This window comes from Suillus fuscotomentosus (assembly GCF_016647785.1).
Source record: "Suillus fuscotomentosus strain FC203 chromosome Unknown F5891scaffold_39, whole genome shotgun sequence".
In the NCBI taxonomy this organism is placed as follows: Eukaryota; Fungi; Basidiomycota; class Agaricomycetes; order Boletales; family Suillaceae; genus Suillus; species Suillus fuscotomentosus.
The window spans coordinates 424,672-438,946 of NW_024539551.1; the positions used below are offsets into that span (position 1 = coordinate 424,672).

At 46.0% G+C, this 14,275-nt stretch overlaps 4 protein-coding genes across 4 annotated transcripts; 3 read left to right on the forward strand and 1 right to left on the reverse strand.

Annotated features, from left to right (window-relative positions):
• Positions 1 to 116: 116 nt before the first annotated feature.
• F5891DRAFT_1164997 (cytochrome P450) lies at positions 117 to 2,581 on the forward strand. Its single transcript, XM_041365376.1, has 14 exons — positions 117 to 359; positions 411 to 540; positions 591 to 635; positions 684 to 827; positions 876 to 1,027; positions 1,082 to 1,197; positions 1,248 to 1,362; positions 1,419 to 1,432; positions 1,488 to 1,677; positions 1,734 to 1,790; positions 1,847 to 1,871; positions 1,924 to 2,052; positions 2,103 to 2,240; positions 2,301 to 2,581. Exons 1-14 carry the CDS (start codon positions 158 to 160, stop codon positions 2,404 to 2,406), a joined length of 1,563 nt encoding a protein of 520 aa, XP_041224077.1. The 5' UTR covers positions 117 to 157; the 3' UTR covers positions 2,407 to 2,581.
• Positions 2,582 to 2,862: 281 nt separating this feature from the next.
• F5891DRAFT_1148333 (glycoside hydrolase family 16 protein) lies at positions 2,863 to 5,117 on the forward strand (the record flags this gene model as incomplete). Its single annotated transcript, XM_041365068.1, has 11 exons — positions 2,863 to 3,057; positions 3,111 to 3,151; positions 3,217 to 3,245; positions 3,299 to 3,379; positions 3,437 to 3,506; positions 3,577 to 3,717; positions 3,851 to 3,985; positions 4,093 to 4,160; positions 4,440 to 4,573; positions 4,723 to 4,817; positions 4,876 to 5,117. The coding sequence occupies exons 1-11, from the start codon at positions 2,978 to 2,980 to the stop codon at positions 5,115 to 5,117; spliced, it is 1,116 nt and encodes a 371-aa protein (XP_041224078.1). The 5' UTR covers positions 2,863 to 2,977.
• Positions 5,118 to 5,700: 583 nt separating this feature from the next.
• F5891DRAFT_1043783 (uncharacterized protein) lies at positions 5,701 to 6,560 on the forward strand. Its single transcript, XM_041362159.1, is given in 4 exon segments — positions 5,701 to 5,728; positions 5,739 to 5,875; positions 5,927 to 6,224; positions 6,277 to 6,560. 2 exon segments carry the CDS (start codon positions 5,861 to 5,863, stop codon positions 6,221 to 6,223), a joined length of 312 nt encoding a protein of 103 aa, XP_041224079.1. The 5' UTR covers positions 5,701 to 5,728; positions 5,739 to 5,860; the 3' UTR covers position 6,224; positions 6,277 to 6,560.
• A 3,890-nt stretch (positions 6,561 to 10,450) lies between these two features.
• On the reverse strand, positions 10,451 to 10,762 carry F5891DRAFT_955459 (uncharacterized protein; the record flags this gene model as incomplete). Its single annotated transcript, XM_041375332.1, has 1 exon — positions 10,451 to 10,762. A coding segment is annotated over one exon (312 nt), but the record flags the coding sequence as incomplete, so codon positions are not given.
• Positions 10,763 to 14,275: the final 3,513 nt, after the last annotated feature.

The following is a 14,275-nucleotide window of genomic DNA, read 5'->3' on the forward strand; positions in this document are numbered from 1 at the left end:
TTGTTCTCAGGAACGTTTGAACTTTGTTACTCCAAGAAACCTGAATGATAGCAAGATTCTCTTATCGCTCCGTTATGGATCATAATTCATTCTCAGATCAGTACTATATATTCTCCTACAATTCGACCAGCGTCCTTTGAGAACCATACATCTTACCATGCTTGACGATGGATACAGACTTTACTTGGCCACATCGGCTTTGGCGCTGGCTATCTTCAGCTGTTACCGAAAATATCGGGACAAGCAATTGGGTCCTCCACTTCCACCTGGTCCTACGCCCCTCCCAATACTGGGGAATATTATGAGTGTTGATGTCGCTCGGCCTTGGCAGACCTTCAACGCCTGGAGGTCCACATATGGTAAGCACATCGTGACGAGGGTCTGATCTTGATAGACTCATATTTCTACAGGCGACCTTGTGTATGCTCGTCTCCTCAACAAGCCTGTGGTTGTGATTAACTCTGAGGAGGTTGCGAAAGACCTCTTTGAAGGGCGTCCCACCATATATTCGGATAAACCCCAGTCCATTGTTTACGAACAGTAAGTCAGCATGTTGAAGTACTACGCATTGATGACGGAGATGCTGTCAGCTTCGGTGCGGACTCCAACATGGGGCTTATGCCATATGGAGACAGGTAATGGACTGTTCTCTGTTATGTTGACTAGTGTCTGAAATCCAGCAGATGGCGCCTTCACCGACGAATTTGTCATCAGGCATTTCGTCAAGCTGCAGCACCTGCTTACCATGCTATACAAATGCGTTGCGCCCGCAAAATGTTGTTTAGTATTCTACAGGACCCTAGTGAATTTTCAAGACATTTTGAGATGTTGGTGCAACCGTTTGTTCTGGTTCCTGTTGAAGCTGATTTCATCAGGTTTACCGTTTCCTTTGTACTGTCTTCAGTATATGGTTACGAAACAAAGCCCCGGAATGATCCCATGGTCCCCATCTTGGAGATATTCGCAGACCGGCTACTCGCAGCCTTGACGCCAGGTGTAACTGTGATACTCGAAACATTCCCTTTCCGTATGTTCGCACATGCAATGATGACATGTCATTAAATCTTAATGGTCATTTTAGTTTTGAAGCTACCCAGTTGGTTTCCCGGTGCCACGTTCAAGCGAGCATCACTGGAGTGTCTCAAGGCAGCCCATGATATGACGGAGATACCCTTTCAAATTGTCAAAGAGAGAATGGTGAATCATGACGCCCATAGAGGTGCAATGAACTGACGGACCATACATAGTCTGCCGGCGTCATGGCCCCTTGCTTCGTGGCTGATACTTTGAACAGAATGAGGCGTTCAGATGATCCCGTCATTACAACTGCAGTCAAAGAGACTGCTTCTGTGGTATTTGCAGGTACCCAAGCTACAGAACTTTGTCCCCTTGATGCTTATTGTTGTTTGTATCTTTAGGGGCATCTGAAACGGTGTGTAACGCCCTGGTCTGCATGTACCGTGGTGATAATCTTACCCTCGGCCTAGACTACTGCCACGTTACTCGTGTTCATTCTTGCTATGGTGCTCAATCCAGAGATACAAGCCAAAGCCCAAGCAGAGATTGATGAAATTATCGGCAAAGATAGACTCCCCGATTTCAATGACAGACCAGCGTTGCCTTACATTGACGCTGTTTTGCGTGAAACGCTCAGGTGGCATCCCGTCTTTCCATTTGGTCTGTTTCACTGTTTCACTGTTACCCTTTTTCCCTTCCTCTGATAATATGTTCAGGCATCCCAGGTGCAACAACGACCAGTGACATTTACAAAGGCTATTTCATCCCTAAAGGTTTGTGAATGTACCATGCCAGATGACCGATGGTTGCTGACGACCCGGTTTGTCAGGGGTTGTTTTATTTACAAATGCATGGAAAGTTCTTGCTTCTTTGATACTGAACGTCTCGAAATGATCAAACTTTTAGGGCACTTACACACGATGAAAAGAAGTACCCCAGTCCTGATGAATTCAAGCCGGAAAGATTTCTTCATGAAGATGGGTCGCTCACGAGTGACAGGATGCAATTAGGCTTTGGCTTTGGTCGTCGGATCTGGTGAGATACATCCATGTAACTTCTTGGCTGTGTTAAAAACCACTGGTCAGTATGGGACGATATGTCGCGGATGCGTCACTCTGGATCGCGATGACGAGCTTTCTCGCCATATTCTCAGCTCATAAGGCTCTTGATGAACACGGCATGGACATCCCAGTCGTTCCGAAGTTCTCTACAGGTCTCGTCATGTTTGCATAATCTCATTTATCCCCGACAGTAACTAGTCTGCTGATCTGTTGTTTTTTCAGTCATCCGGAGAAATTTCCCTGCCGCATTGTCCCGCGGTTCCCCGATACATCTTTGAAGACACTGATGTACTTGACTGGGTTAGATCCGTGTGTCGACATCTCCTGAACATTTCACATACAGCAGCAGGGGAACCCCATTCTTGGTGTAAATGTGTTGTATACGGCTCATGGATATAGCTTTCTACTTTGTAAATTGTATCTTACCATTGCATCAGCGGGTTAGATCGTGCTACAGAGTGCTACGGAGCGCTTCGTAGCACTCTGTAATCATGTGTAATGAGTTACGTTTCCCTGATGTTCGAGCATAGGGCAGAAATAGCAGATAAATTATATATGACAATCAAAGGTACGGTCAACCACAGGACGTGCGTGCGTCTAGTCAGGTGATCACCATAGTTTCTCAACTAGTGTGTGCACTGTCAAACGTTACTGATAACACGGCAAGTTATACTAGTGATCAAGTCGGTCTATGAGGCGAGTCGTGGAGTTGAGTTACATAAGTGGTTTACAGTAGTAACGTGATCTTTAGCCAATAGGAAAACTGAGACATGCGCATCAATAACTCAAGTACTCCAAATTATTTTGGGCGTACATTCGTTGATCATCGTCTCATCTTTTGTTTTGGGTGGATTCCTGCACTTCCTTTCCATTCATTCCCCACCACGCTCTCTCGTGAAATGAAACAAATTTATTTATTTAGTTCTGCACTTGCTTTCCTTACTTCTGCTGTCTTGGCGGCACAACAGGGTGCCACTTGGTCGGTTCACACGTTACAAAATTTATTGCCTCAAGGTTGACCTGACTCCGTAGCAACTCAACGAACCCATGTTCATCCCAGTATCCTTGTTGCAGTGCGTCGCATAATCGACATCTTCTGTCACATGAAATTAATACCAATTTGTTGAACTTCCCTTAGGTGAATACGGATTCTGCGGTGATGGATATGTGCGTCCTATTTTAGTCGTCTCAACATGCTGCTCAATCTTGTTAATCTGTAGTACTGTCTCGGAGGATGCAACCCCCTTGCGTCTAACACTCTCAACTCGTGCAATCCCAGCCCAATGTGCGAGAATGCTAACGTGTGTTCTTTCGCTCTCCTTTCGCGCGAGTGGACCTAACGACAATTCAATATTCAGTACACGCTTTCGGATACCTCTCGCATCCTCAGTAACTATACCTACTTCAATGGGAATGCCTCTGAGTATGGTCAGTTTTTAGAATGAATTACTTTTTAATGGTTTCACTCATGTGCGTTTCTTGTTTGTCACTTTCACAGACTGGGTTGTGGAACAAGGGTCAATTATTAATACTACATCCAACGGCGAGGCTGCAATTGCCGTCCTCCTCACTGAAAGCGGTGGCGGTACTCTTCTGTCTTCAACCAGATACGTGCATTACGGTCAAATCACAGCTAGATGTAAGTGTTCGTTTTTTCAAGAGGCTTTGTAGTTATTCCCTTCTCGTTCACTATCATTGTGACTTTGGTTTTTTTCTCTTCCTATTCTATCTCGGATACCTTAAATGTCTGTTAACATTGTTTTTGAACCTAGTACAAACTGGCCGCTGGGCAGGCGTCGTTACTGCATTCATCACCATGTCTAGCATTAAAGATGAGATCGACTGGGAATTCCCTGGTAATCAGACGACCACCGGACAGACCAATTATTTCTGGCAGGGAGTCATTCGTAAGTTTATTATGGCTGTCAATCCTGCGGAACGTGTTGATGTGTTGTGCCTCTCCTCCATACGCAATCTATTCTCCGCCCATGCCCGGTTTCATTGCGATCAAAAGCTACACAAACTGCTGGTGTAACTGAGACTGGTCTCACGGATACTTATTCCAATTGGCATGATTTCACTGTAAGTCTTCGGTTTTATCCGCTAATCACTTCATGCGTGATTTTCTATTTCGGTGCGTACGCTTTTACAGCTCGGTTCATGAGCAACAAAAGCGCACGCAATTTCAGTCGAACAGTTTACTTGTGTGTCATCTTTTTGCCCTATCCGCGATGTATATACTCTCCTCGAAATGCCGCCTGATAGTCGATGTCAAAGACTATCTGCCTCTTTGATTCAATTCCATCACTCCCTTTTCGGTCTCTTATCTCGAACAACATGCTAACTTCGTCTCTCCGTTAGATCGACTGGCAACCTGACTCGCTGACCTTCTTGGTGGACGGAAACGTGACGCGCATTATTACGGCTGTTGAGGCTACGAACAACGCGACGGGCGTGGCCCAGTTCCCCACCACACCCAGTCGCATCCAGTTGAGGTTGGTGTTCATTCATTCCATGCTTGCTTTTGGGGTATTGGGAATAGGTATTGAGTTGGTATGGTCCAACACTTACAACTTTCTCCTATATTACGCGGTTCTTCATGGTTCAAAATTATGAGGAGACATTTCTGATACCTCCATTGTAGTATTTGGCCGGCCGGTATCTCCACCGAGCCTCAAGGCACGGTTCAATGGGCCGGAGGTATGATCAACTGGAACGACCCCGACTATGTCTCCGCTGGTACGTCTTTTTGAGCCTCACCCTCCACCCCCCCACAGGTTTAATTTTTTTTCCGCAGGCCACTTCTATGCGCTCTTCCAGTCCGTCTCGGTACAGTGCAACGATCCCACCACTCCCAGTGCCTCCGACACATCTTACATGTACGGTGCCAACTCCTCCCTGGACACGCCCAGCATCGCGTTCTCGAATGCCAGCACGATGATTAACGGCGCGCCTGCCTTGATTGGCATGAGTACTGGTGCGATGAGCATGTGGCTCGGCGTTTCGGTGGCGCTCGGCCTTGGTGGCTTGGTATTGTAAGCTGACACCAGGTGATGTCGAAGCTTGTCCAAATTGTCTCTGTTTTTATAAGTGCTTTCTTGTATGGCTACTATGTAATATACCAAGATACCCGAACACATGCTAAGAGCGCTAAATATCAACTTTACCACGCTTTACGTATGTGGCTAACTTTTGTTTGTTTGTCTCCTGAACCTCTATCGACTTTTGACTCAGATTTTTCAGTCCAAAGGCCTGCTGGCGGGTGGAAATTGCAATGGAAGCTGCATTCCAATCCTGACATGGCATGCTTGGCCATCCTCAATTCTCCAAATCATATTTCCAACGAATGAAAATATTCGATGCTTCTCGAATTTTTGTAATTCCATACTCGGCGGCATACACCAATACCACGCTTTGATGCTGATGCGGTATCTGATACATATCACCGTCCAGGCGCCATGTCTGACATCTGACACATCCCATCACTTCACTGTCCAGGTGCCATGTCTGACACCTTCACACACGAATGAGATCTCAGCCCGGAGGGACCGGTACCACTGCCAACCGGCACATATGGTTTGTCTATCAACCCAATGAAACGTTCACCGTCCAGGCTCATTTACCCAGTGGCTCCCCGCCAGCCCATATTATGACTCGTAGTGCCCTCCAGCCTGGGAATGGGAGAGTTGGCACGGTGGGCCTCCTTGCAAGCTTGACCCAATAAAAGGCGTTTCGCATTTCTGGAAACCCCAATCTGCAGTGGGCACAACCTCAATACTACTATGGCACATAACCAGGTCATTTTTGCCTTCTCACTGGAAGTCGCGGCCGCTGATCCTTTTTTGCAGCAATACCATGTTCTCAACGAATTATTCCTATGTATGTGGGATGATGAATACGGATTACATTGCAATGAGCTGGTACAAGGTGGCAATATGGCAACCCATCTCCGAGAATTTCACGGAATCAGTGGTCCGGAACACCTCGCCGTCCTTTGCCGTTGGCAGGGTTGTAACGCTTCGATGAACAAAGGAAGCCTTACACGACATGTGCAAGGAACGCATCTTGGGATCAGGTATCCTTGCAATACCTGCGGCCGGGTATTCACGCGTATATACGGCCTGGAAATGCATCACTGCCCTTAATGTCAGGACTTTCTCTCCCTCATGTATGACCGACGCTGATTATTCAATTTTAGAAAATAATGGATGATATCACTGCAATAGTGGTTTGACCTATGTAGATGCTGAAGCAGCCGGCAGGAACGGCGGACTGATGGGTAGGGGGGAACCTCACGTAGAATAGTGGTTTGAGTTGCGTAGATGCTCAAGCAGCCGGCAGGAACGGCGGACTGATGGGGGTAGGGGGACGGAGAAATGGAGGGGACACGGGTGGTCCCCTCCCCTAGATCTACGTCCTATTATATAGACCTGTATCTAAAAATGCGAAAAACGCCGGAGCGGGCTACTGAGTGTTGCAAGACTTCTTGTTTGACTGGTCGATTCTCATTTTCAGTGTCGCACTTGCGGCGTTTACCATGGCATCTCGAGGTCAATTGGTGCATTTGTGGATTCATGTACCACATGCAGCGTCAGTAGGTTATTTCATACCCTGCAGCATGGCCAGTATGATTTTTACTGTCAATATCTTGAATAGCAAAACAACAAAGCGAACTTATCGGATTGAATGTACATATCGACAACGGGTACTGACATATTTGTCTCCAGTCTTTTGTGCATGGAAGCGGCTTCTGTTCAGCTGCTCTAGTTGGCCGAAGCATTCAAGTTTGAAACCCCTATCTGCGAATCAGAGTTAGGGAATTAAGGAAGTGTAAATACCATCTATAATTGTAGTGTAGCTCATTGGATTCATCAGGAAAAACGCTCTTCTCAAATCGGATGAAATATGATACAACTTGCGTGAATCTGCGAGAATTCGATGGATTTGAACATTCAATCCATTATTTTAGTCCCTTGAGAATTTTCGACAATTGGATCTCACTTTTCGCCAATCAGAACAGAATTTGCGTCAAGCAGAACATGATTTTCAGGCAGTTAAAATTTGTCCAATGCTATCAAATGAGTACCATTGGATCTGAAATCTAGACAATACAACGTGTGACCAGTATCAGTCCTCCGCCATACCATCAATATCGAGGAACATGAGACTATCGGCTGCGCTAGGTTCTTCAGTCTTGCGCTTCGACCCACTACAACACGATGGAATCAGACAATGACAAGTGTCGAAAAAGATAGAACTCACTAGACAGACTTGTACAGCGAGTGTACGAGTACGTGAAATTTGCGCTCGCTGGCCTACCAAACAATTTTCCCTCACTTGCGCGAATTCTGTGGCCCTGTTAACACATTAGTCAAATTTGCTGAATATTGGATTGGATTGACGCACATTCGGGAAAACGGTACATGATTTTCTACGTTTTACAAAATATGATCCAATTTTCGCCAATATTAAAAGGGGGTTTTTGCTGATGTTGGTAGTATAGTACCCTTCGACCGAGAGGCACACTCCAAAAACTATGATTCGTACAGCGAGATATGTACTAGAGGTGACCCTAGATATTGCACCTGTGACATCGGAATTGTTGCTACTATTAGGATATATGTACAATGATACTATGGGTTACGGTTTATTCGTTACAGTTCACTATTTCGTGATTTTCATCTATAGCACTCAATTGTGAAGTAATTGCTTAGCTACTTCACTGGGTATGTTCTATATACTATACTATCATATCCCAAGTAAAATGAAACAAATATGTTGAGAAATGGTAGAGATCGTGTTTTCAGCGTGACGGCAGCAAAAATCACGATTCAGTGTCACCTGCCGTGCACTGGCTGCCGATGTCGGACATTAAATTTAATAGTGCGTTTCATGTGCGCTCAACCTCCACATCTGGCGCCAAGTCGCGAACTTCAAGTTCACAATCCATTCATATATCAATATCCACTGGCACATCTTCATACATTCCCCCAGAAAAATCTTACACATCGTTAATAACTTGCATTTAGCTCTCCATACATACTGTAGCTCACATATTTACTACTAAGTAGCCTCCGAGTCCTAATCAATTATCATTGACATTCACGAATCACATGTGCCGAGTGGACTTTAAATTCGGCCAGTGTGATTGTCTGTTACCATTCGTGACATGAGGGTGACTCATGAAATAGTGGATCGTAATGAATAAACCGTAACCCATAGTAAATATAAGATACAAGCGATGACCTTCGGTCGTTGTGTTCTATTTTGTATTTGCCATATCTATCTCTGTCCTCATTCACTCCTGAACATAAGCACACATATTCTGACAGTTTTTAATGCGGGACAGTGCGGTATATAGGATAGTTCTCGAGGTTGTGGAGCAGTTGGACTTCAATGAATTGACAATGTAGGGCAGTTATTCATACACGTGCAATCCTCACCAATCCTTTTTTCCACTGAGAGGTTGTGTTGTATGGCGCATATACAGTTTACTTTGTGATCCAGTCGATAGGAAGGCATTCTGGGTGCAGTAAGCGTGGCTAAGTAGTTTGATGTTTGTTTAGGAGCGTCAAAAGGTGCGTGGTCCGCTTCTTTTGAAATGTCTGAACTTAGATAGCAATCTTGGCATTTTTCAGTTCTCATTCAATGCATTATCATTCATTACTCACAGTAATCACCAGGTAGAGATTCCAAAATTTTCTCATTGAATTGGCGAGAGAAAGGTGCAGTCGAGGCACGCGCGAGCATCCGCCAGGCCAGAAAAAAGCACACACTTCATTGATGCTGGAAGAAAACAATGAAAAGCAAACCTGAGACAGATGAGAGTGTGTGTCAGAGCTGGACGATCAATGTGTATACGAGCCCGCGAGGACACCACATTGATCTAGGGCTTTGTAAGCTGCACATGAAAATCCTTTGACACCGCACTCTCATAGCAGCAGGCCCGTGTGCTAAGACATAGATAAGTACACGCTTCTGTCCAAACATCCCTTGAATCTTTTCGCCTCGTACAACCATCTTCTGGCACTCAGCTCTGATTTTAGTCACCCACTCACCTCCCTTTCTCTCTTGATTCACCAACGTGTTTTGGTTTGGTCTCGTTTTCTCTTCTTCTTCTCTGCGGTCCCCTCCATCCCGCACCTTGAGACTCGATCACAACACGCTCTGAGGGGTCTGTCCCATCAGGAAATCTCGGGTTTAACTTTTAATCACTTATATCCAACTTTTTGCATCAAATAGTAGGGAAGCGGAAAAAAGTAAAAGTCACTTTTTTAAGTAGATCCCTCTACTTAAACATCACTTATTCTCCACTTATTTCTGAGAGCTGCTTAAAAAAGCACCGATAGCATTAAAAAAGTAGACTAAAAGTTGTATCACTGCGCTTGTAAAAAAGTACGAAAAAGATGAAAAAGGAAGCAAGTCGAGTTAGTAGCTTGTGACGGAGAGGATTTACTAGTACGCGGATGGTGCATTGGTATGATATATACCGTAGATGTGGTGTAGATGAGGAATCTTGACTATAGGTGAAAACACTTAAAACAAATGGGTGCTCTACAGCAAGACCAGGATACGAGACAACGACTCGACCCAAAGGACAACCACTGAGAGAAGTTCCTCGAAATAAAAATGGAGGGAAACTGTATGAGCTAGGCGGGTGCTAACAGGTGCGAGAAGGTAACACACGTGAAGGCGTGCGAGATGCGCGCATGAGTGGGAGGTTCGAGAATGCGCGCGCATGAAGCGAAGGCGCGCCTTGAACGTTAAGGGAAAGGTCCTATTTGAAGAGTGGATGCACAGATGGATGGTTGACAACAGAATCAGATCAGATATCAAGTGAGGAGGTGATCTATACACCTTCCAGTACACAAAGATAAGGGGAAAGTAAGTACCAGAACCCAAAGATTCCCTTCTGTATTTAAGAATGGAGATTACACTATGCGGCGCGCTTCTGAGCACACTCCCGAACCGAGTAACCATATCAACTCTAATTATAACTAAGTTTAAATAGACTTTCTATATGTAGCATGGATTTCGGACCGAAGATTTGTTAGTTCAATGAAGGAGATAGGAGTAATGCACCAGCAAATCAGTAAGGACATGGGACGAATGGATGGACAATAGCACGAAGACCTAGGAGGAGGCGCACCAACGCGCGCACGAGCGCAGGTAAGGCATGCTCAAGTGCGCGTGAGTGCACACAAGACTGGTCCTTTGGATTAGAGCTGGATCATATAGGAATGTATGGATAAAGGCTGGATACTCGGCATTGAGACACACAAGTCTCTACAGCGGCTTGGAGTGTGAAAATGTTCGAGAATATGCAAAGAAAAAACATGCTGGAGACATTCTGTCAAAGTAGTAGTACTACATCAGTCACTGGAGCACGGAACAAGAAAAAAACACTCACAGAGCATTGCCCGCTCCCCACTGGCTGCAACACCTTCCTTGACATTTGAGCCTTTAATGCTACCATCTGAGCTTGAATCTTTCATGAACGGGTGTGCCATGATAATCGTGTCCGCTGTATATTTCGGGCCACACCTCAGAAGGGACAGGTAATAGTCTCGAGTGAATGTTCCCCAGTTCGACTCAGAAAAGGCTAGCTGAACGCTGCTTTCCTTACCAGTAGCTTTGTTGAGTCTGAGGGGGGTTTTGAGAGCCGTACCCTTCTTTTCCTTATCTGCGACTAACTTAAAAGCACGCTCGAGCTGTTAAAATTAATAATTAGCCTATTTTCAAGTGAGTTTAAGGATGGGACTCAGTACAGCAACAGTGCAAGCAGCAATTACCCCCTCCATCTGCATTGAAGGCAGAGCACTTGTATTAAGTGCTGGCACGTCAACAAAGCCGATGAATGTGTTAAGATGGACTGTTGCGATCATTTGCAACATGAAGATGGAGCGGTAAATCTCGGAGGTCTGGCAGGTATCGGGGTCCGCAAACAGAAAGGCATAATCTTTGAGAAGGGAGGATGCCACATGTATCATGGCTTTCTCCTGGGCGTCCGAGTCTGCATCAACATCGATACTATCATTGTCCACTTGCTCACCATCATCATTGTTTTTGTTCACGGATGACAAAAAATTAGAAACGAGCGCGATCGCGGTGGAACCAAAGTTGTTCCGCCACATACATAGGCGCTGGGTGGCCTATTGAAGTTTAAATAATGGTCAAGGTGACAAATATATATAAGGACGACACTCACCACGCCCATGATGGGTCCCTTGAGTTGGACCTTGTGCTCTACTCCTGGGTACATTGTAGTGAATATAGCCTGCAGCACACACAGAAAATCAGGGGCCTCAATCATCCAAAAATTGGGCTGGCTACCTGCCCAAAGGAGAACAGTTGGAATGAATTGCTGGCGCCATGCACCATTCTCCAACATGATCAGTGGGAGGTCTGTGTTGCGCCACTGGTTTCCTGTTCTGGGCTTCACTGCCATGTCCGCCAGCATTGACTCTGACACGGCGGGAACAGCCTGAGTTGGCATTAGTGTGATCGAGGGTTGGGATGCTGTCTTGGTGTAGAAACAACAATACTGAGAGGAACAAATGATGCTCCTGACTGTATCTAAAAAATGTTGTAGGTCGTGCATTGCCTAGTCTGCTATGCTTGAGGTGGCAAGCACGTTCGACCCTAAAGGGGAAGTGAGTGGAGCGAAGATCTAGAGGTACGCGCTGAAGCGAAGCGCGAGAAAGCGCAGGTGCGCGCAAGGCACAGGAACACACGCACGTATTAGCGCGAAGCGCGGGAAAGCGCGCGCGCGCATGTGGAAACAATAGAGAGGTTAGACTTAAGTGATAATATGATGCAAGATAAGTGAAGAGAGGTGCAAAGTGTAGACAAATAGATTTCAACTATGTTCTTCTAGGTAGATAGTGGGTGGAAAGTAAAGTGAAAGGTAGGAAAAGTTGGAAAGTAAGTCCCTAGTACTATGTACTGCTGGCACTTATATAGCGCGCCTAAGCGCTGTAATGTGGAGCCGAAGCGCTACTGAGTAGGTATGTAAAGATATATATGAGTGAGAATCCATGATAAAAATAAAGACAGAACAATATGCAAATGAGAGAAATAGAAATATACGCACTAGAGGGCTTGGTGGACAGTGGATGGGTGCTTCTGGATGGCTGGCGCTATAGGGAGCTCAAGCACGGGAACGCGCGCGTGCATATAGATCACGAAGCACGCGAATGGTGCACGCATGGCGCGCGTTGCGTGGGATAGCTGCGCCTCATATAGGGATAGCTGCAGGTAGCGCACGGAGTGACACTACAAGTTTGTGCTATGTACTCCTTAGTGAAAACTTGTCATATCAGACCATGAGACACACGAGTCTCTACATCGGATTTGATCTTGGCTCGAGGGCCAGGCAGTACCTTCGGCTTCTCAGAAGCCATCACATTCGTCTGCATGGTTGTCAGGGTAAACATTTTGCCAAATCAAGAAGTCACTTACCGTTGTAGGGATTCATTTCTGGCTGGGCTTGTAGAGACTGTTTTTACCTTACCTTATGTTGGCACTTTTGTAGCTTACATAATCAAGCAATCTTTTCACTAGTTACCAGTATGAGTCTGAGTGCTGAGCAAGTTTTCATGATATTTCCTCTTCTCTGAGCCTTGAGCCTGGTCCAGAAACCCTTTAGGGTCGAATAGCAGCTAGGTTCTGCAAGACCCAACATTGTTCAGACTCACCATCTGAATTGTTGTACCTTCACCGTTGTTGTGGTGCGAACCAACTTGGGAGCAGCTTCGATCTCATCGAAGGCTTCCATGATGCTATCATCCCCATAAGCAAACTCAACTTCTGAGCCGTCCTCATCTCCGTCCTCGTCTGACTCTACCATGACCTCTTCAATCTTCCTCTTGCTCTTGCCGATGGTACATGGCGTAGGTTGCTGTAATGCGTAGCTGACAATTTCCAATTGTTTGCTGTAAGGCAAATCAGCAAAGGGAGTGCCAGCCAGTGGCATGTTTGAATCGTCGCTACCAGCCTGAGGCTCCTTGCCAATTCCAACTGTAAGTACAGATCTTGTCGATCATAAGTAGCTGTGACTTACCTGCACAGCAACTTTCTCACTTCCTGCGATAGCAGCTGCATGCTCTTTGGAGTCAGAGCTGCCCTCGATTTCAACAACCGTCTGAAATAAATGGTAAGCATGTGTTTTATCATCGGCTGCGACTTACCTTCATCCCAGCTTTTCCTTTTCCTTTGCTTACAATAGCAGCCGCACGCTCTTCGGAATCGCTGTCGCTCTGGTCATCATCTGAGGCATCAGCGTTGTGAGCGAAACTAGAAGTCTTTGTTGGGGTAGGTGGGGGTTCTGTTGCATTGGAAAAAGTAGTTGCTGCGGTTGCGGAGGACAGCTTGGAGGTCGTTGTTGAGCAGGGAACACTTTGAGTTGTCCCGCTCAGGACAGTAGGTGCTTGTGAGGATGTCTGCTTCGCATCTGGTTCAACGTTATGACGCCAGTTATTGACCTGCCCGGCCAGGCTGAATTTCTTGCTTCTGAATTTTGATGTTAGGTTTAGAAAGTAAAGTGTCGACTTGGTGAGTATCAGCATGATGGTGTGAGATAGAAATGTCACTGATGCTAAGTTTCCTTTCTGGTCATGTGCACAATTGTCATCGACAGATCTCGGATCCTTAATCTGCTTTTTCATCCTCGCAGCACTAACAGCCTCACGCAACAGCATATTCTTTACTTTCTTCCCCTTCCCCTTTGACTTTGGCTCAGCCTCATCCCCTGCTATGTCTGTATCGTCATTAGTGGTACCTATTGAGGTAAGTGACCTTTAGACTCACTATTGGTCTCATCTCCTGATGCCACGCAACTGTCTGAAGGGATATTGTTAGTAGCCTTCTTTTTGACTGCCTTCGCACGAGGCTTTGGCTTTACGGGCACCACGTTTGATGCTGCTGCTGCCTGCTCTATTTCCATTGAGACCTCTATCGCTCCAACACGATGTAGAGACTCATGTGTCTCATGGTCTGATATGACAAGTTTTCACTAAGGAGTACATAGCACGAACTTGTAGCGTCACTCCGTGCGCTACCCGCAGCTATCTCTATATGAGGCGCAGCTTTCCCGCGCACCATTCCCACGCTTCACAATGTATACACGCGCGCGCGTTCCCGCGCTTGAGTGCCCTATAGCGCCAGCCATCCAGATGCATCCATCCACTGTCCACCAT